Source organism: Crocodylus porosus, unplaced genomic scaffold (assembly GCF_001723895.1).
Source record: "Crocodylus porosus isolate Cpor-Errol unplaced genomic scaffold, CroPor_comp1, whole genome shotgun sequence".
NCBI classification, from domain to species: Eukaryota; Metazoa; Chordata; order Crocodylia; family Crocodylidae; genus Crocodylus; species Crocodylus porosus.
Genome location: NW_017728915.1, coordinates 31,004,122 through 31,027,390, shown reverse-complemented (window position 1 = coordinate 31,027,390; position 23,269 = coordinate 31,004,122). Strand labels below are relative to the sequence as shown.

At 39.3% G+C, this 23,269-nt stretch overlaps 1 protein-coding gene across 1 annotated transcript in view; it reads left to right on the top strand.

Moving 5' to 3' along the window:
* ADAMTS18 (ADAM metallopeptidase with thrombospondin type 1 motif 18) overlaps positions 1 to 23,269 on the top strand; it is a 161,972-nt gene that overhangs the window by 107,916 nt on the left and 30,787 nt on the right. Inside the window, exons 8-15 of the mRNA XM_019535437.1 lie at positions 2,233 to 2,370; positions 3,599 to 3,752; positions 4,849 to 4,944; positions 5,825 to 5,973; positions 11,169 to 11,341; positions 16,148 to 16,278; positions 16,399 to 16,522; positions 17,949 to 18,283. Coding sequence (XP_019390982.1) covers positions 2,233 to 2,370; positions 3,599 to 3,752; positions 4,849 to 4,944; positions 5,825 to 5,973; positions 11,169 to 11,341; positions 16,148 to 16,278; positions 16,399 to 16,522; positions 17,949 to 18,283 — 1,300 coding nt within the window. The remainder of the gene's footprint in view (positions 1 to 2,232; positions 2,371 to 3,598; positions 3,753 to 4,848; positions 4,945 to 5,824; positions 5,974 to 11,168; positions 11,342 to 16,147; positions 16,279 to 16,398; positions 16,523 to 17,948; positions 18,284 to 23,269) is intronic.

Here is a 23,269-nt window from a genome sequence, read left to right as displayed (position 1 = left end):
CTCAACCTCCACAGCTTAGATTAACCTGCAAAGATTGAATTGATTCAGTCTTGGGCTTTTTGACTGTCTGTATTTAGCCACTATCTGTGTAGCCTGATGGTCTATAGTTTGAATGTGTTTTTGGAACGCCACTCACAAGCACTACCAAATTAGTGTGGGAGGAAGAAGATTCTTTATAAATACAATTATTTTTCACAGACATACAAGTTAAAAACCTGTTGAAAATTCCATGAGCTATACAATCCTGTCTTCTGGAAGTTAATGGCACTTAATTCATTGTGGCCAAGATTGCATTCAAGTATAGGTGTATTTATCCCGGGCAGTTATAATTTAGAGGAAGGTTTAAATTCATCACTAGCACTCACATTAGAAATTATCTGCCTATGCCAGGTATGTATGTGGCTTAGCATATGCAGTGGGCTGGGAGTATAGTAAGGTACTGCTGCTCTATTCCAAATTATAAAGCTAGAAGCAATGCTAACGTCATGAAAGCTTCATCGGCCTTGTATACTGACATCAAAGAGAGAGATAATAATCTTCTTTGTGACATTTTAATGGGTCATGCCCAAGTGCCACCCATCATTGAGGTTAGCTGATCTTTATTTTCATGGTACTAAGAACATTCAGAAGGCTAAAGAGTATAAAGCTAGATTAATCTGCTTGAAATAATTAGGGAGGAGACTATGCTGTCATGTAGTCAGACAGGCTTGATCGTCACTGGTAATCCATTAATGAAAAGTTCCCTGTGTTGATGAATTACTGTATGAAAAATCATTCAGCCACGAGGGGGTATTATTTACAATGACAGAAATGAAAACGCTTCTAAACCAAAAAGTGTGGCACGAATGCCTCCCTCCCAGTGACACAGAATGGAAATCCGGTTGTAATTTAGAATGCAGATGGTGTCGTAATGCACGATGCAGTGGAAATGGTTTTGATTCTCAACGTTTGAGACAAATGGTGCCGAGTTGTGATGAGAACAGGGAGCATGGGCAGCAGGACTAATTAGATCGTATTATTAATTGTATCACACATCATCATCTGTGCTCCAGTTTTACCCACAATATGCTAAGTACTCTGAGCATATGACAATTCCCATCCCAAATCCCTAGCAGGTGCTGAAGAGAAGCAACGTATGGAAGGAAGGAAGAACAATATATATACACATGAGGAGAAATAGGATTTGAACATTCCCATTGACTTCAGTGAGTTCAGCGTTATGATACAGCTGAACAGTCCTCTAATCTGGCCATAATTACAATGGAGGAATTGTTTCATTTTGCTACTGTAAACAGTCTTTGATAAAAATAATTATATAAAAAGTAAGTCATGAAAGACACCTGCGTATAACAGTAAAGTAACTACCATCACGAAGGCAAAGAACTGTTCTTTGGAGTGCGCATGCTTATAATTTGCCCATTGGGTCAGGGTACTGCAAGATATGGGTCTATTTATACCCACAAAACATACCCAGTCTGTACAGTGAGACAGTGGCATGGTAGTATTTTTCCATAGATTCATAGATGTTAGGGGCCAGAAGGGACCCCGCAGATCATCGGGTCCAGCCCCCCCGCTCTAGACAGGAAGACAACTGGGGTCAAGTGACCCCAGCGAGGTGACTGTCCAGTCTCCTCTTGAAAACCTCCAGGGTAGGTGACACACGTCCCTAGCATTTCTTTCCTGGAGGGGCTATTGCTAATGAAGAGAAAGGCCAATTCTTGGCTACTGCTGTGATAACTGTGAATAAGTACCTCTGTGTTTACTGGTCTTGTTTAATTTGAGGAGAAAAGTACTCTGCCACTGCAATGAGCCCACCAACTTATTTCACATGGGGCACCAAATGGATGGTAACGGTTTTCTTAGCAATACATGATGCAACAGGCAGGAAAACTGAGGGAAAGATAATCTTATAAAACACGCCAAGTTGGTCAAGCCTCTAGTGCTCGTGTACTTGCAACCTAGCTTTGCCTTATGATTTAGAGACCCTGTCTCTCACCAAACTAGGTCTCCCTTGCAATTCATCTCTATGCTCAGTGTATTAAATGACCAAAGAAGGGCACTTACTATGAAGCGGGGCTTGTTTCAAGCTTGCCTGTGGTCTCATCCCTTTGTGGAGCTTTTGTTTATAGAGTTACTGCCATAAAACAGCAGTGCATTTCTCCAGAAAGCTGTCTCTTCTTTCTGATGTGTTTTGATTTTAGCTAGCTGTGTCATTTATGGTTTTTGTTTCAGCTTTGGTATGATTCACGATGGAGAAGGGAATCCCTGTAGAAAAGCTGAAGGGAATATCATGTCACCCACGCTCACAGGAAACAATGGAGTCTTTTCTTGGTCTGTATGCAGCAGGCAGTACCTCAACAAATTTCTCAGGTAGGTCAGCGATAACTCCTAGAAATGGTTTTCTGGTGTGCCCTCTTGACTGAACCCCAAATCTTGGACTTCTGAGGGTTGTAAATGGTGCTATATACAGGTCTTTGTGCTGGATTTCGTCAGCCTCCATCAATGTACCATAGTATTCACCTGAATTGCAATTTTCCTCACAGATATTATCCTCAGTGTCTACTTTTTAAAAGAATATTAGTGGGAAGAGGGCACAAAAGGAGGTAGTCAGTGTATCAAACAATTTCAAATAAAATATAAATGAATACTCTCCTGTTCTAGTCCATGCCATGAACAAGCACATTTGATATTCCCTTATATAGTTGCTGGGAAACATGGTATCTTATTATTTCCCCTAAGATGTTGGTACAAACTAAGGATGCTGTTAAAAAGCAGCCTATGTAGTGCCATCAGAATTTCAATGTCTTCAACATATACTTGCACTTTTATGATGTCAGCCCCATAATGCCATTAATATGCATTATTTACCGTAACTATATAAGTGAATACTTGCAGAGCAAATTATCGTACCAGAGCAGAGAACAAGATAGAGAAGTTTTGGGTGATTCTTGTCTGCTACCATGCTCCATGTCGCTGTAAGCACATGAGAAAATTACTAAGCCAGTGAGGAGTGTTCAAATATTTGGCATCGGGCAAGAGACAAACAGATGGAAGGCTCATCTTAGATTGACTGAACTTTCACACACATGAACCTAAGCATAAAATGAGGGATCATGATGAACCATGACATGACATTTTGGTCTTAAGATGTGCCCCACTTACTGGTCTCAGCTATAAATCAGTGGCCTGTTTATCTTTCCACATAAAACAAATACAGAAATAAGACATGCTGATTCTGCATAAGTTCTTCTATCCTGCTTCTGGGAAGCGTAGTCTAGGGGAAAGGAACAGACCAGATCTCCTTGTACTTGGTTACACTCCAATAAGGAAGAGAGAAAGCAATGAATACAGTTCATTTCTGTTTGCCCAATAATCCCAGAGCCTGGGTTCTTGCTTCCTAAGATTTTGCAGGTCAGGCTACCGACAAGAAACCAAGGGCTTTTGGCTCGTGCAGCAGATATCTCATTCCAGGGCATGCCTATAAAGCTAGTTAAAGGTATGCTGTACAAAACCATGTGTTTTTGCTATTCTGTAGCAAAGAAAATATTTTGATAGAAAGATCAACATCCTGATTAATAAATATACATTCTCATTATAGTACAGCTCAAGCTGCTTGCCTGATTGATGAACCTAAGCAAACAGGACAGTATAAATACCCTGATAAACTGCCAGGGCAGATCTATGATGCTGATACCCAGTGCAAATGGCAATTTGGAACGAAAGCAAAACTGTGCAACCTCAGTTTTGTGAAGGTACCTATTAATATCTTTATCACAATATGACAACTTACATTAGACAACTGCAGTGCACTAGGAGTTAGACCAAGTAGTACAATGAACTTTGGGATCTGGAGTAGTTCTCACCTTTACGTTGCTTGGCACTCTGCCTCTGCTGGGGGAATGTCATAAAAGGACTGTGCTTCTGAGATGAAAAAACTGACCAGGAACTATATTCAGTATATACTATATTCAGTACAGATGCACTGTACTTTCCACTGCACAAGCTGTACTATCCGCTCAGATTCTGCTAGGCACTCCTCTCTCCTCTGCCAGGTTGAAATGACTATCAGCCTCAGCAAAACTAGGAAGCATTGCAGTTTTGATCAGACCCTGTCCAGTGGGTGAAAGAGAGGGAAGAGCTCTTGTGGCTTCTTTTACCCTTATGTACTTGCACAAAGGCTTGGAACAATCTAACCCTGCACTGAAGGATTACTTCAGAGCAAAGATAATGTATTTTGATGTCCTTCACTTTTTGATGTAGGATGTAGTTACATAGAGTGAGCAATACCCGCCCCATTGACTTCCTGGAAAGCTGTTCTTTCAAGAACACTGTACCGATTCTGAATACAAGTGTTTTTGTTTCAATTACTACTACTATGTATGTTGACTTCTTTCACACTAACCAGGATTTTACTAGGCAATGACAATTATTTTTATTTCACAGCTAATAAACTAAGAAGTAGGACAAAACAGTGCAAGGATGAGGCTGTCATTCCAAATGTAATATGTGTGTTTCAGCAAATGGAGGCCCTCCACAGTCTTAGACTCTCAGTAGCCTGTTTCCTATTCAGTCCTTGATGTTGTAGGAGCTGTTTAGTTCTTTTATAATCTCACTTTCAAAAGACATTAAAACAAATGCAAAGGAAATCAAATAGGAAAAACAAGGTAGCAATCCTGAGGACAGTCGACCAGCATGTGTAACTATACCGTGAAGCTTGGGTCTAGAACATCTTTATTCAGGAAATGATTGGTTTTACAGGACTTTTGCACTAGGAAAGGCAATAGCAGAGTCATTAATACTTTTCTAGGTATCAGGTAATAATAGGGAAATTCTCTATTTTTTTTCCAGGATATATGCAAATCACTTTGGTGTCATAAAGTAGGTCACAGATGTGAGACAAAGTTCATGCCTGCAGCAGAAGGGACAGCTTGTGGCATAAGTATGGTGAGTCATTTAATTTGTGGAGTGACGCTACTCCAAAATAAATGAAAACAAAGTGGATTCAGCTCCCACTAAAGTCACTGGGAAAATCCACTGATTTCAGGTGTTAGAAAAAGTTGGCAAATTCAGAGGAAGCATAAGCTGCTCCTATTTGAGTGTTGCTTATTCCTGGAATGAACATGCTAGGTGTCTTTGCATGTCTGTATTATTTTTATTGATCACGGTGCGGAAAGACCACCCAAGGACAGGATCATTTGCCTTACTATAACTCTCTAAATACACGTGAAAAACTATAGTGGCTACAATTGGGACATCCAATTCAATTTTGAATATCTTATTTTACTGTAACATGTTACTTATAAAATATACTGTTTTAATTTCCAAGACCTTGATATGTGCTTTTGCCACGTGGGAGTATTTTTTCTCCATTTTGCCTTCCCTCTCATTACAATATGAGTAAATTAATAGAGAAGAAACCTATTTAAATCCTCAGTTTTAAATGCTACAGACTTGATTTAGGGATGCTGGGCACCAAGAGGATGTCTTAACTTGATCTGGAATTTTTAGTGCTCAGCATTTCTGAAAATCAGGCCTGGTATATCTGGAGTGGGGTTTAAAACTGAGGCAACTTGGTCCTCCAAGATTTAAGGCATGGACAAATGTCAGGGCCTTAATTGGGACATTGCTCGTGTTTATCTTTTACTTACCAGGACCTCCCTCTACTGCCACTTCTGCAATTGTCCGATTTTGTTGAACAGAACGAAAAACTTTAGAAGTTAAGTACTTTCACAGGAGTTTGCAGGACTGGCATCTAGGTCTTCTCAACAGTCTAGCAGGTACCACAGGACATGTGATGGGACAATTGTTGACATTCTTTTGACAGTGGTGTCGAAGAGGTCAGTGTGTCAAATATGGAGATCATGGACCCAAGCCTATTAATGGCCAGTGGTCTGCTTGGTCTGAGTGGTCAGAGTGTTCTCGGACCTGTGGAGGTGGAGTAACATATCGAGAGAGACACTGCAATAACCCAAAGTAAGACATTGATCTGAAAAGGTATTATTTTTATTTCTGCTATTACAGTATAACAAAAAGGGGAAAGACTAAATTTTACAGGAACTTAATATACTCCCAGAGAGCGCCACAAGATACCCTGAGTAATCTATTATAAATCAGCAAAACGAAGGGCTCTGAAATATAGAGGGTGTTTTTATATTTAGGAAGAAAGGGCTTGATTAAAGCCCACTGAGATGTGGAAAGACTGAGATTATGGGCTGTAGATCAAGTCTGCATGGATTTAATATAGAATTCATCAAAACATTTAGCAATGTCTGGACTCAAAAAGGTACACTTTTTTGGTTCATTTTTGATCAACTCTAGTTTTACATTAGCTTGACTTTGTAATTCTTTTAATGCATACTTTCTAGTATACATATATCTTTAACTGACAACTGTACACATAAAGAAAAGATTACTCAGAGGTATAGAAGTAGTTTCAAGTACTGTTTTAGTTGAGCAGAGTAGGGTTATCAGCTCCTTTCCCACATAGTTTAATGTACAATGCTAATGATAATTCTGTTAGAGCAGAAAGGAGTCATTGTAAATCCCCATTTGAATTAAATCTCTATCAAGCATTCAGCAGATGAAATGTCAATGCTACAAAGAGCAATTTCTACAGAATATGTTGCATCAGGACGGAGAAATATATTTCCAGGTGCATTTCAGACAATAACACCTGTAAATAAATGTGAATGCCTTGGAAAAGAAAGTCTTATCTAATTTAGCAACATGGAAACTCTTAGAGGAAAAGTTTTACTGTATTTCCTTGGATGTACATGTCTACGTGCCCACACAATATATTTGAATTAACATTTAAATTCTTGAAATATGAAATTTAAACCTAACATTTTTGTAGGATCTTAATGTTTGTGTCCCCCACACGTTGATTGGTGAAAGGGCTCAGATGAAACTAAGATGGTCAGCTAAAATAGGGTGAAGCTAGCCCATGCTCAGAGGACTCTTTGAAGGACTTCAGCATGCTGCTGAAGGCTGGTTTAAGTTCCTAGAAGAGGGCTCCTACATATATGAGTTGATTTTTCCAAATCACTCGTTCCCTGTGGATTTCAACAGGGGACTGACTACTGGGTGTACAAGAAATGCAAATATTACACCATTCATTTAGAAGCTCAAACAAGGACAAGGAGTATATCTTTAGGGTGCTACTAGTGAAAAACGTTATCTATGCTCATATGAGCTTCTGCTGTACCCAGTACCCATCCAGTTCAGTTCCCTTTCTACTGATCCTCATAAGAGACAGGCACCATGGTCCTGCCCTAGAGTCCTTTGAAATGCCCATTTGGATTACAGATGAACTTTCACTACTAAACAACTACTGAGGTCCTCTGTAGTCCACCGAGCTATGCAGATTTGCTAAAATTGTCATTTCTATAAATTGTCACAGTGTAATTTCACGGATCTGGTTTTCATACATCACAACATTTTACAATCAAGATATTTTTCTGAGAAAGAAGTAGATTACATAATTTAATAGCTCAGCTGGTAAAGAACCTGAATAGGGCCCAAGAGATTTATGTTCATACCTGGGTTGTATCTGTGGGATTGCATCCCACGTATTTCATAATAGCGCATTGTTCACTAAAATATTAGAATATAGCCTTAGGCATGTATGTAATCAAAAAATGAAAACAATAAAATTGCTTCAACACATCTATTTTCATATTTCATATTTTGTATACAGTGTCTAAATGAAAAATCAGAAGCACTGTGAATTTAAAATAATGACACCATCAAAATATTAATTAAAGAAAACCTGTGAAAGCGCATCTGTAGACCATTGTATTCCCATAGAAAACAGTATTCTTAGTTTGTAGTGCTATAATTAGCATGGCCTGAGCTGAGTGCACACAATTATCCCCAAAACCAATCTAGTTCCTCTTGCTAATTGTGATGTTTTGAATACCGTCCCCTTTCAGAAGGATGACCAAATAATTGTGTATTCCATGTCTCTATTACATTCCAATGCATAGCCATCTCACTTTCTTTTAACTGCTGCTTAACCTGATGTACCAAGTCTAGAAAAATCTTGCCAACTCATAGCCATTTTTGGCAAATATAAGCCTTGACAGATCATTTGACTGCTACAAAAATAATGGAAGGTTTGCCTACTTACACACATGTACATATACACGTACATACACCACTAGGATGCTTATAGGAGTTGCTGAGTGTACTCTGAGTATTGCAGAAAAGTGAATGCATTCAAGCTACCCTAATGGCATTTTAATTATCAGTCATTGAGTTATTTCTTAGTTAATCTGTTTATATTCTTTCACTTGGACTATTTGAGGTGGTTGATGCATTTTCCCCTGGAGTACGTTTTTAATAGTTCTTTTCCAAAACTCATTATGAGTTTTTCCTCCCCCTTCCTTTGTCCACTGTTTGATATTAGGAGATGAACACACATTGGCATGTGCTCATGTCACTCCTATGCAAGGTAATTGCATGTAATGTCAGTAGAAGGGGTGGGGAGGGAGATGTACATGACACATTTAATGGTTGCAGCCCAAATGAGGAACAAGGGCACCTCTTTCAGTGCGTCTCCAGGTTGATGAAGTTTTACACCACCCTCAAATGCAAGGCTGAGGCTGTTATTTAAGACATAATCAAGGCCTGCATGATTCTATCACTTTTCTTATTTGATAACTTTTACTTGAGAAATATATTGGGTTTTTTTGTGTTTGTTTTGCTTACATAGGAAGAGACTTACCCTTTAAGGCAGAAGGAGGTTAAAGAAATCATAAATATAACAAAGCTGTAAAGGAAGCTCTCTGTATAGAATGAGCATGGCCCCAGTCATTTTTGTTGCCTTTACTTAGGCAAAATTCCCATTGATTACAATTAGTCAAGATAAACCTGGATATCTATTTAAATATGCATCCATCCGGAGCTAAAAAATACATTTGAGTAATTAAATGGTCACTGGTCATTGTAGGAGGGTTGTTTGAGTAAGATCTTCACTGTTGGGCCTAATGTTAGGATAGGTGGTAGCAATTCTAGACCGTCAGCAGGTGAGGTGAATACAAAGTTGCTCCCTATAGCTTATTTCCCTAGCGCTTTGTCCAGTTTTAAAGTGATTAACATATGGGTTTCCCTAACTTTGGGAGAATATTCCAGTATTCATTAAAGACTTCTGAAAAAGTCAGCCATTGTATACCTTCAAAACTTCAATGCTTTTCCAAGACAGGGCCCAACATGTTTTATAAATGCATGAGAATTAGAATGAGAAACATGAATGTAGCATGAAAAAGTAAAAAATCAAATGTACCTGAATTCAGAGAGTTGTCTTCATTACATCACTATGCAGTGGATTAATCAGAATACATTAAGTTACAAGGTATCCTGGATAAGGTACATTTATAACATACCGGGTGCATCTATATGTGCGCTGGACTGTGCAGTTGTTGCTGCTTAAGCAAGTACTAAATGACTGTGTAGTAACTGCCGTTACTGCACAGTCCCAGCACTGCACACGTCGTTTCTGATGCTGCTGTGTAGTAGCAGCAAGCTACTGTGCAGCAGCTCATTGCCACTACACAGTAGTATTGGCATGGTTTGTGCCTGATGATACTACGTAGCATCTTGCGTAAACATGTCCACTGGGTGCATTTACACGTTCATTAATCTGCTTTTGCTATTGTGCATTAAATTTAGTACCTCTAATGTGAGGTACTAAATAGATGTGCATTAGGCTCTCTAGTGCACAGTAGAGAAAGTGAATGCTTTTGTAGTGATACTTAATAGGCAGTAGCCTAGTTTACTGCGCATTAGTGTATGTGCAATAGTAAAATAGGTTACTGCACATTAAAGTGCATGTATAGACACAGCCACTGTATAGGGATTTAAACAAATAACTCCCATTATTCTTACCAGGAAGGAACAGTGCAAGTACTACACCCTATAAATTATTCTGAAAATACTTTTCTTCAAGGTAGACGTAATGCGGCAAAGGCATCCATTGAAAGATCATAGCATGTGTTCCAAGCATGTATTTTCCCTGTCATTTTAAAAGCCTTGATAAAAGTGTATGCAGGTGCAGAATTTACATCTTTTTTTCCTACAAGGATCAAGCAGTAGGTGGAATAATGCAACCAGTTCTTACCATTCTGGCTTACGGATGCTTGTCTTCAAACTAGCCTAAATTCAGGAAAGCATCTTAGCACACAATTAAAGCCCAATGAATATTGAAAGTTAAAAATTAATGTAAGTGCTTTCCTATTCACAGTCCTTTGTTATTTTCTAGAAGTTTAGCTTATACAGCTACTTAAAAGTGCATATTTTGGTTTTAACGATACTGAACAATTGTTCATTCTATTAATATCTTACCAGTTTAATGTTATCTTCAAGTTCTTCCTTTATTACCTACTTTTATAATATTTTTGCAAACATGAACCCTCTTGGATCACAGTAGACTGAAAAGTGCCATATAACTTGTCAATTTATTTATATTGTTTACTTCCTCAGGTCAGTCACAGTGAGATGTACAACTCTGTTTACCAACCTGATAATATATGCAAATAAAAATATCCTGTTAGGCAAGAGTTTAATTCAATGAAAACATGATTGCTCTCTACCAGGGTGCATATTTAAATTAATATAAAATAATACAAATGGGTGGTACTTGTTGACTATTTAGGTTGGTCTTAGGACTATTAAAATGTCCCTGGACCTGATGATCTCGTGAGGTCCCTTCCAGCCCCTAACATTATGAATCTTTTCGGACTGGCCGCCTATAGACATGTTTGTTCACATTCTAATTAGAACATGGACAAGTGGCCTCATTATCACACATCTATTAAGCCCTGTCACATTTCAAAATGAGCATGGGGGAGTTTTAACTGAACCTTGTTGAATGAGCTTTAGTTAAAATGCTCCCACAGTCATTTTGAAATGCAAGCAGGGCTTAATACACATGACAGCGAACTGTTTTAATTAGAGTGGCTGCCTGGGAACGACTTTAATTAAAAGCCCTCTCCCCCACACCTCTGAGCTCACATATAGGTAACTAGTGATTTCAAGTCAGCAAGTCTTCCTTATTAAGTTCAATATTCAGTACAATGACACTTATGTGTTTACCGGTGTTTAATATATGTCGCAGTTGTCAATCCCATTCATGTTCAGTTTTGCAAAGACCCTTTCTCTTTTCTTCATAGGCCACAGTATGGTGGCAAGTTCTGTCAGGGTTCCAGCCGTATTTATCAGCTTTGCAATATTCAGCTATGCCCACCTAATAGGCTGGACTTCCGGGCACAGCAGTGTGCAGAATATAACAGCAAGCCTTTCCGTGGATGGTACTACAAATGGAAGCCCTATACTAAAGTCGAAGGTAATTTGTTCTGGTTGACAAAATAACTTAAATAAAGCAGACTAGTTAGCTTGAGTTCATCACTACTCTTTGGGCTGACTGCAGCCATGGTGTGAGCAAGTAGAAATTAAGGGGGTTTCTGTGGGTTTATAATTACTTCCTAGAAGGGCTTCATTTGACTTTCAGTGTGACATTATATTCAGGAACAGGCAGAGAAACTGGTTTGGACTGTGAATTCCATTCCCTATGTTTGTGCTCCATTACCATTGCTACTTCTTAGTTTTATTTTATACCGTATATGTTTGTGTGTTAAAAAACAAACAAACATTTTTCCTATTAATTCCTGAATGTGGGTCATACTAGCTTCTATGACAGTGCAAGAATGTTCTCAGATTTCTAAATGTAACAGTAAATAAGACCTTTTGATTTTCCTACTGATGTAGTCCCATGAGAAATGGAGAGAAAATAAAATAAAAATGCTGCATAAATTTTATAAATATATCAGTTGTTGCTGAGGCTTCATAAGACTTATGTCTCAATAAATATTTTATCTCCTTGCCTTAAGGGTAAGGGTATTCTTCCTGTAGGTGGCTTGATATTGTAAATACCTGGAATTCTTATTGTACAGTTACTAGTGACCAATATTTCTCTGCAGCTTGCAGACACAGTGGATATTTACAACTGATACAGTGGATATTTACAATTTATCAAATAAAAGTGGCTGGTAAATGTCATATTGTAACTGTTTTTGTCTAAAATGACCACGACTGCTTTCAAGTACTCTGAGTCTATATTTGTGTGTGTGCGCGTGTGTGTATGTGTGTGTGTGTGTGTGTGTGTAAATATATGATTCCAGGTATTTAAAATATATTAAAAATGACAGTGTTTGTGTCTGGATGAAATATCCTTTAGTGGATAGTTCTAATTTGTTAGGAATGCACAGATTTAAGCTTTCTTTGTTTCTATAGAAATATTAGAAATACCTGGATTAATACTTATAAACCCATGTTCTGAAATAGTCATTCATTGTGGGTAAGACCTGTGTGTAAAACTAAAGAAAAAATATCTAATTGGAGTAGTTCTCATATCAGGTGATAATGCCAGTTGCATCTTCATGAGCATCTCAAAGTGTTGGTTCTTATTTAACATTGATTATCATTGCGCATATCATTGCGATTGATATCACTGGCTATCAGTTGACCGTCATTAAAGACTCAAATTGGAACTAAAGGAGATTTTTCAGAAGTGTTGGAGTAATGTACAAGCAACACTGTGGAAAATACCTGGAGCTTACTTTCTAAAAACCATTTAGAAACTTTAAAAAAAAAAAATCCCTCTTTTTCTAAAGCCCTCTCTACATTACCTGTATCATGCAATTACCAGTTTAACTGCACATACTATATGTGTAAATTAATAATAGTGCCATAAAAGATACAACCAGCTATAAAGTTGTTGCTAAAAATGTATAACAACTTTATAGCTGGTTGCTATAGAGCTTTAATTTGCATGTGTAACTGAGTCTGCCCCTGCGGGGAGGCTCCCAGCTACACGGGTACACTGCACCAATATGGTTGGGAAACAAAGTCCCCAAAATTGGATGCTAGAATCCAGCCACTCCACTCACCTCAGTAGTGGAGGTGCTGCCAGGACCCAGAGTCCACAGCTGTGGGACTCTTTGACCTGACAGCCACAGGGTATCGCTGTGAACTCCCAGCCCCAAGGACTTTAATTCTAGCCTTCAACCATCTGATGGGTGGTTACAAAAAAGATGGAGCTGTACTATTCTCAGTGGTGGCTGATGCCAGAACAAGGAGCAATGGTCTCAAGTTGCAGTCCAGAGGAGAGCCACACACATGATCAGAGGTCAAGAGAGCAGGCCATGTGAGGAGAGGAGAGGCATGGGACTCTTCAGCTTGGCTGAGCATAGGCTTGGTGGGGACTTGATGGCAGCCTATAAGTATATCATGGGTGTTCATCAGGACCTGGGAAAATGTCTGTTCACCAGGGCTCCCCCAGGGAAAATGAGGTCCAGTGGTCACAAACTGCTGGAAGACCATTTTAGACTGGACATAAGGAGGAACTTCTTTACTAGGGCTGAGCAAAGGTTAGGATCATGATTTGGATTTGGAGATGATTCAGGAGATTTGGAGGCTAAATCTATGAATCTGAATGAAATTGCTAGAAGCTTTAGGCTTTCCCAATCGATTCGGAGCTTCTGAATTGATTTGGCAAAGATTCAGAAAAGATTCGGTGATTCCATCATAGGATATAATGGGGAATCAATGCAATATCTATAATGTGGTTGTTTTTTGGCTGATTAGGATTAAACTTGCAGGAGTGGTAGCGTCTGCTGCCATGTTTCAAGGTGATAGGTGCTGGGGTTTCTGGGAAACTGCACCTCAGTGTGCTGAAAAGCAAAACTCTGACGTGTGTGTGAGTTAAGCTACAGTGGGGTGAAAACTGTAGGGATGGCAGGTCTTGCTGAAGGCACAAAGCCTGCCAAATTTCAAGGAGACCGGTGCAGCAGCAGTCTGGATTCTGGGGCCCTACACCTCTGGCTGTAGGCAGCCAAAACTTGTAATATGGGTGCTTGTGGGACTGTGTGGGTGTGTTCAGGTGCACCCTTCCTGGTGCTAGGGCCTCTGCACAACACAGCAGTGTGCCCCCATGAGGCCTCCTTCTCCCCTACAGCCTTGGCCTGGTCTACCACTGTAAATGACGGCAGGTCAAAATAACTTAGCTGGCTCAGCACCGGTAGCACCAGCAGCGTCAAAGGTATCCAGACGGAAGTGTCACAGAACCTTTCTTTTTATAAAGGAATTGACAATAAGAAGTAAAGATGTTGTATTGGATATATGTTACTTATGGTGTGTGATGGCTTATTTTCTGTTTATATGTTTATTATGAAAAAACTGAAATTGTTAGAAAAATATATCTTAGGAAGCTTTTGGGTTGAAAAACTCTTTGTCAGGCTGGGGAAGTACCGGCAGTCGGTGTGTCTCCTGGTCCTGGATGGAAGAAACAGTAAAGAAGTCAGAGGCTGGCCTGGCATGCAATGCAAGCAAGAAAGCCAGTCAGGGAAAATGGAAATGGAGGCATCAGGGGGTGAGGGACAGGCTTGGGTGGGGGTGAGGGATGCAGCAGTGCAGGTAAAAGTGCAGAGGTCTAGTTTACCAGAAACTCCTGCACCTCCCTCCTTGAAAGCTTGCAGGCTTCATGGCCTCAGCAGGGGCTACCATCCCTGCAGTTTCACCTCGCTGTGCCTTAACACACACAGTGTCACCTAAGTAATGAGTTTTGCTTGTCAGCAGTTTGAGGTGCAGTTTCCCAGACACCCCTACATCTATCTCCTTGACACTTGGAAGGCTTTGTGGCCTCAGCAAGAACTACCACCTCTGCAATTTTCACTCTTCTGTGGCTTAATACACACATGTGACATGAGTTTTGCTTTCAGGACTTTGAGGTGCAGTTTCCCAGAAACCCGTGCACCTATCACCTCAAAACTTGGCAGGCTTCATGCTCCCAGAAGAGGCTATTGCCCTCACATGTTTCATCCAGGTCAGCCAAAAAACAACAAAGTTATAGTTATTTCATCGATTCCCCATTATACTCTATGGCCAAATCTTTGAATCACCAAATCTTTTCTGAATCAATTCGGAAAAACAATTCGGATCTCCGAATTGAATCTCTGGCATCTGAATTGGCTGAATCCAGATTTGAATTGAATAGTTCCCTTTTCGCACAGGCCTGTTCTTTACTGTCTGAGTATGCAGAGTCTGGAATAGACTCCCCAGAAGTGGGGCAAGCACCTACTCTGGACACGTTCAAAATGTGCTTGGACGATTATCTTGCTAGGGTCCTTTGACCCCAGCTGACTTTCTGCCCTCAGGTAGGGGGCTGGACCAGATGATCTCACCAGGTCCCTTCCAGCCCTAATATTTATGAAATCTATGATGGGAAGTTTAAGGTAGATACTGGGAGAAACTCTCTCACAAGGAGAGTAGTAAAGCAGTTACCCACAGGTTACCCAGAGAGGTGGAATCTCCATCCTTGGAGGTTTTCAAGAACCAGCTAGAGCAAGTTGTTTTTTGGGATGATCTAGTTGAGGGTGGTCCTGGTTTGATCAGGGGGTTCAACTAGATGACCTCTTGAGGTCCCTTCCAACCCTATTTTTTATGATTCTATACTTGTTTAAAAGCCTAAATATAGATTTGGGAGTCTAACTAGTCTCTTGTTTTTTGAATAATTAAAATACAATAATATAATAAGAGCTCTGAAATCTCCCATGTAAAGTCCCCCTTACATTATAATATGAGATGCAGAATGTTGATTGACAGAGACCTATGCCAATCTATTTAGGAAAAAAAAATATTTTTAATGGGAAAGCTGGCTTTAGTCCTAGCTTCCTCTTAAGATGATTATTTGTGCTATCTTATGTATTTTCATTTTTTAATAAAAAAAAATCAGTGAAAATATTACAAATCCCAAATTTATCTTTCTTAATAAAAAATGAAACTTGAAACGGTGGTCAAGAGGTGCTGAAATCTGGGGCCACATCAGCAGAAGAACTAATGGCATATGTCTGTTTTTAGGCTGCTGTTGGATTTTAATTATACTTCTGTGAATTTCAAATTCATGTGAGAGTTAAAAATGGCAAATACAGTATGAGCTACTGTATTTGGCTGCATTTCTACTCCTTTGGTATTTCAAATACATGATAAATCACTCAGTTATAGTGGTTTTTATTGTCACTGCTGATGTAGGATGGAATAACATCAATACTCTGCACCCTGCTATGTATCTGCTAACGTCTTTGTATATTTTCAGAGGAAGATAGATGTAAGCTGTACTGCACAGCTGAAGACTTTGATTTTTTCTTTGCAATGTCCAGCAAAGTGAAGGATGGAACCCCATGTTTCCCAAATGCATATGACGTTTGCATTGATGGAGTTTGTGAAGTAAGACAATTTCCTTTGATCCTGATTTCTTTTTTTTCAAGTGAATGACTGGGTCCTTAATACAAAATGCAGCTGTTACTTTAAATTCCTGAGCCCTTTACTTCTGCCTTTTGGTTACAGCAAGTTGGGTGTGATCATGGACTTGGATCAAAAGCTGCATTGGATGCTTGTGGTGTTTGCAAAGGAGATAATTCAACATGCAAGTTTTTTAAAGGCCAATACTTGATCCAACACAAAGCTAATGGTAAGGAACGCTGTTCCCACGTGATCATCAACTCATTGCTCTGCTTTATCCCTGTTCAATGTGCACAACTATTTGCTCATTAAGGCAGGGGCTAAGGGTCCAGATGTGAACTGAAACTCACCAAGAGAGTGAGAGGAGAGTTCATATTTCTCCTGTTTCTTGGTAACAGTAAAAACTGTGAACATCAGTCTTAGTTAGCTAAGTTGCAAGAATGCCTGCCATTTCTTAATAGACTTTCCTCACCTGTTTTTCCATTTGAATAATTTTTGCTTGATTGTTTTTTTTAAAATAAAAACAACTGTGAAAGCCTTTGATGGCACAGGTGAGAAAAAGTCTCTCTCTAACCAGCTTTAGTGGATTGTGAAAAATGATCACAGGCTAATGATGAGCATGCAGGATTTTTTGTGCATTTGGTGAGATAGCTCCTTTAGAACTTGAACGAATGGCTCAGGGATTAGGCCATAGATCTGGGGTTTAGGAGATCCAGCTTCACTTCCCTCCTCTGCCATAGACTATGTGTGATCCTCAAGCCAATCATTTATTCTGGGCATATCTACACAAGACGCTAACTGTGCAGTAGCCTAATACTGTGCAGTAGTGTGCCAAGGAAAAACTGTGCTAATACACTACTGAGCAGTAATATTAGGCTACTGCACAGTTAGCATCACTAAAAACCCATGCGCTGGTGCTACTGTGCAGTAGCACGAGTTACTGCACATTGATTTAGTACTTGGTTACTCAAATACTAAACTGAAAGCTCAGTAACTATGGTGTATTAATGAATGTGCCCCTTCAGATGAATGCCCTCTGGGCCCCCACCTGTCATGCTGTAAAATGGAGATAATGGCATTTTCTTATCACACCAAAGTATTGTGAGGATAAACACTTAACTATTTTGAGGCTCTCAAATCCTAGTTGTATAGGACACATGAGTAGCTGTGCTGTAGACATATAGAATTAAAATGGTATGTTGGGAAAATATTAGATGACAAGGCAAATCTCTTTACCAGGAGAGACTGAGTAGCATTTAAGACTTCAGGACAAGTTTTTTGTGCCTGGGTTTATTTCATGTCCAAAGCATGCTGGTGTTGTGCTTTAAATATCACCTTTTACCACTTGTATAGGAAATACTGAAAAGGCATGGGAGAACCATTTAGATAGACTGTTCTGATATGTATTAACATGAAAGAACTTGTACTTCATCAGTCTGAAGTCAAAGAGAAAAAAAGAACCGATTGATCCTTAGGTTGCTCCAGTCCTAAGCAGGTGTAGATCCTTTAAAGTCTGCCATCTTAAAACTGAAGCAACCACTTTGGTGGATCAAGTCTGCTTTCTATGTAATGCCTTTGAGATTCCAGGTTTAGTTAGAGTAAGGTCCTTTTTTAATGACTGCTACAAAATTATTATTTTATTCTTTCAATTTTAGACTATTATCCAGTAGTCACTGTTCCAGCCGGAGCACATAGTATTGAAATCCAGGAAATGCAAATCTCCACCAGCTACCTTGCAGTGCGCAACCTAAATAAGAAGTATTATCTCACAGGGGACTGGACAATTGACTGGCCAGGAAAGTTTTTGTTTGCTGGGACAACTTTTGATTATCAACGCTCTTTTAACCATCCAGAGAGTCTATATGCGGCAGGGCCGACTAATGAGACACTAGTCTTTGAAGTAAGCTTTCTTCTGTTTATTCTATCATTGATGTCTATTACAGAATTAGCAACGACAGCTTTAGTTCAGTGCGGTAGCTCTCAGACAGATTAAAGAATAGCATGAGTCATGGTACTATTCAGACTTAATTGTGTAGTCATGCTAGATTGAAAGGCCTTTCACCAGTTTATCAAGGTCTGGGGCTTAGCAAATTGCCACGAGGTTTATGAAAAGAAAAAAAAGTCTAGAGTGCCCCACGCAACATTATTTTTCAGCTGGCACACCATGGTAATGGAGTTAAGTTCATCCTACAAATACTACACAGTCAAATTGAGTGATACGCATGTCAAAATGAATCATCATGGTTAAACACATGTTCAAATATTGCCTCTGAAACTCTATGCATGTGTGACATTTGTGCATGCAGATTAGGTAATCAGTTGTCTAAGTGTGCATATATCTACCACATGTTGATACATACATCATTTTTATTGATGCTGTGTTATAGCTAATGCTATAAAGAAGAAAGGTGAAAGAAAACATATTTTGGAGTAAAATATCTGTCACCTGTTCTCTTCATCATGTGTCCTGGGATAGAACTGAATGTAATTGGAAAGAAATTTGGTGTGTATATTGCCTTTCGTTTGGTTTGGTTATAGAATTGGAGCCAAGTATACGCACGTTTGTTCTGGGTAAAATAAATCCCTTTCCTCTTCAGGTTGCTTTTACCAGAATTTCCTTTAATGTGCCTCAGAACACCTGAAGGCCCTTTGCTAGTTGATGATAATTACAGAGGCCCTAGTTACTACTGGCTACATTATTTTACCTGCTTTGCTGGAAATCTTTGGCAAATCCCTGGATTTTCTAAGCTTGTCTGGTGTGTTTTGACGAATCCTTAACTTTCAGAGTGAAGCAGCAGTCCTTCCCCTGTAGACTTCAGCTGTTTCCCACACTTTCCAGTAGTGCTTAATTGAGATTACTATCAAATGTGTTGCTTTGCCTGCAGTGTACATATGGAAGGCAACATTGAGCGTTGCACCCTATCTTGGAGGCAGCCAGTTCTCACAAATTGAAAACTGGCACTGTCCAAGAAGTGGAGAAAGGATTCATTTCTAATGGATCCAAGTCAGCAAAGCAGTTAAGCACTTTTTAGAAATTTTAAATATGTCTGTAGGTGTTATTGAAGCCAATAGGGCTTAAACATATTCTTAAGTGCTTTGCTTATGGATGAAATGCTGAATTGGGGACCAAAGGCATTTTTTTCGTTGATCATTTTATCCTGATTTTATATGTTTTTATAAAGCTTCTGTTTTGTCAGGTCAAACACTTTCATTCTCCACATGAGTTAATGCTTACAGGAATAGCGTAGTGTAAAAGTAACAAATTGCAGATATGATTCCCAGACTGAACCCATTTCTAAAATAGCCTTATAGAAAAGCTGCAAGTGCACTTATAAATCTAATCTGTCATAATGCAATGTAATTTGAGCTATATTGTTATAGGCCTCAAAACTAAAGCATGAATTATGAATTGACATACAAGATGACCTACTTCATTGCTGAGCATGTAAAAGTCTTGACATATATAGATTAAAAACACTGTCTTGTTTTAATGCCAAACAACACGTCTATTTTCAGTCTATCAAATAATGCTAAAGAGCCCCACAAAGATTTCACATTTAACTTGAGGCTATTGCTCCTATGAGGGCTTATTTAAACTTCCCATATATTTTTATTGAAATACCTACACTGCTATCATGGGCAACTAGGGATTTTAAATGAGAAATAAGTTAGCGAATATGCTGCGTTTTCCCAAATTATATAATCTGTGAATTGTAGCTAATATCACTTTTTACCCTCCACAGTTTCAACAGCCTGTTTCCTTTAGAAATGTGAAATGTTTTCTCTCCAAAAAGGGTATGCTATTTTGGCTCCATCACTGATTCTTAAGCCAGTAGTTTTCAACCAGGGTGTTGAAGCACCCTGGAGTATCTTGAGATCCTTTCAAGGGTGATATGGGGTACATCACAATATTAGAACTGTAGGTGTGCATGATTCACAAGTTAAACCTAGAGATTTCAAACAGGAATTCATAATGAAAAAAATGTTCTGCCCTGTTGTGGCCTTTCTGAGTTTTTGCAACAGAAGAATTGCCCTATTATGTTTCTGTAGACGAGTAAAAACTAAGAGCTGGCATTTCCCAAGGGGTGCCTTGAGTCTAACAAGGGGAACCTTGAGTCTAAAAAAAGGTTGAGAACCATTGCTGTAAGCCATTGAAAAGGTGATCCAAATTAAAAATGAGCACAGATTTTGTGATCAGAAACCATGCATACTTCTAAAATATAATATGGCAATTTACTGTTTTCAGTAAAAAGGATGAAGCAAATCCTGTTTCAGCTACAGATAGCTAAGACAGCTAATTATAAGAGGTATTTCAACAACACATTTGGAAGCCAAGTCCTACTTACCCTTTTGACATCCCAGCAACTCTATATTCCCATGATGTAAGACTGTACAGGATGAGGTCTTCCTACAGTTGTCAACTTGTATATAGTCAACACTTAAGTCTCCCTCAAAAAAGCAATATTTTATTTCAGACCAATTTTCTCGCAAGGTTCAGCCAGTATTTAGTTGTCATTCGCTAGAACATATTTCCACGGAGGGTGCAAAAGGGTAACTAAACTCCTGTATAGGGGCGCATAATTGATGTATGTATGCATGCACTGAATACTAGCATGGACACATGGAGGAGGGAAGGTCTGTCACGTTTTGTTAGTGTACCTACTGCATCTTCCAGGATGATCCTCCGAACAGAATGAGTTTATTTAATCTTTGCATGCAGGTATCCTCCAAAAGGTAATTGGAACCATGTTTTAAGAGATGGTAGGAGAATTAAATAGGATACATCTTTATTAAAATTCTTCTTTTAAAGATTTTTAATGGCCCCCAGAATGTTGTTTTACTATATTGTATGCCTTTTCCTCCTAGGGGATATCAGGGTATTCAAAAGCACTAAAGGGCAGATTGTGGAATTATAATAAGTCAAGGAACGGGAATCACATCCTCTCACAGTTAAGCCTATGGTTTCTCCCTCTCTCCAACTCTTACGCCCAAAGCAAAGCAATTTCCAATAGTTCGTTGTTTATCTTGATCAGGTATACTGAGCACAGTATTCACTGGGGGGGGAGGGGGGGAGCGTAGTAGTTAATGGCTCCATTTGTTCATTGTTCCACGCTACCTACCTTCTGATAGGATGGGTCATTGTGACCCATGACTTGCACAGTAATATTCAGGATCTTCACTGCCTCCTTGGGCACATCAGACAAGAGGCAACCTTATCTTAAGCTTCTATTAAATGCATCATACATGCAGTAGAGTCCCTGATTATTCAAAGGGTTCAACTGAGCAAGTATCTTATAATCAATTTTACAGTATCATTAAAATGCTATTGAAAGATTGGTGAAAGACAAGAAAAGCATGATGTAGGGATTTTCATATTTACATTGGAATATTACAACCAGTATATATAATTATGGGGGACAGTCATACCAAGTAAGACAAAAGAGAGAGAATCTATAATTTAGCTGGGTTGCGGTGAGAAAAATACAAACATCAGCGGCCAACTGTTTTCAGTGGAAGAGAATGAAATTGAGAGAAAAATGTGAAATGAAATGTGCAGAAGCAGTGGGATTTCATTAGGACATCTCTTGAAAGTGTAAAGCTTGAAAGCAAAATTCACTGGAGGGTTGGTTTTTTTTTTACTATACAGTACAATGAGAGAAATCACTTACAGGCATTAAAGCACAACAGTTATCCCAGATGTCAGTGCTTCTTGGAAGCAGTGCAGAGCTCTGTAGTTACAGTTCACATTATTTATAGTTTGCTGATTGTGGGTTTACAGAAGCCAATGAAAACTTAGATGACACAAGCACGTATTTCTGTGGATTCAGAATGCAACTCCCAAAATGGCCAGTTTCAGAATAGACGAAAAAAAAAATAGACAAGACTTAAAGTGGTAGAAATGTGATAGTTAAATGATAATCTGGGGTCAGGAATTAATAGTAGGCTTTTTAACATCTGGTTTTGGTAATACAATGTGTCATCTTAAGTGGAGACATACTGGAATTACTTTTTTTAATGCAGTTGAATGCTCAGTCCTCTTACATTTGTCTGAGATTCAGGCATAGGTAATTTAAGGTCATCCGGTTTCAATTTAAGGAAGTTGTCAGTGGTTTCTTCTGCTTATTTAGAACAAGATTCATCTAAGAAAGGATAATAATATGGGTTCAACATGGCATTTACCTAGTCTTGGAAATCAGGCCTAACACTGGCAAGAAGTAAGTACAAAAAGATGTTTTTCCGTAGTGGATTAGCAACAATGAAGAGACACTTTGGTCACCAGAAACAACTACAGGTTTCTAAAGGATCTTCTGAGAGTTGTTAGGACTTTTAGTAGCCTCAGATGATCTGCCATTCCACCCAAATTGACTAACATTATAGAATACAATAAAACAAAACAATGTTTTTATGTTCTAACCAACCAATGGGATGAGATGCTTACTACATGGTACCAGTAGTGTGCCGGTCAACAACGGTACTAATAAACTACTACACAGTGTTATTGAGCTACTGTGCAGTAACGATCATAGAAAAAAAACATGCGCTGGTGCTGCTGTGCGGTAAATGTAGTTACTGGGTATTCAGGTAGTAGACCTGTGCAAAGCGGCTAGTGTTTGCTTTGTATTCGGATTCAGTCAGTTCAGCCATACTGAGTTGGAGATTTGAATCACTATCCCGAATCGATTCAGTCGAATCTCTGAATCATGCAGGCCGGGCCCACCCCCCATCTGCTCTCCAAGCCTGGGCAATGGCTGCCCCACCTGCCCCAGCTCCTGGCACTTAAAAAAAAAAAAAAGCCCCAGCTCACTGGGTGCTGCTGGGCAGGGGGGGTGATCTCCGCTGTCCTGCACCATGTGGGGAGCTGTGCATGAGCCCTCCAAAGCCCCGAGGCTGCTACAGGAACTGGTGAGTCCCGGGGTTTTTGTTGGTTTTTTTCTTCTTAAAGGGCTGGAGCTGGGGTGGGCAGGTCAGCCATGGG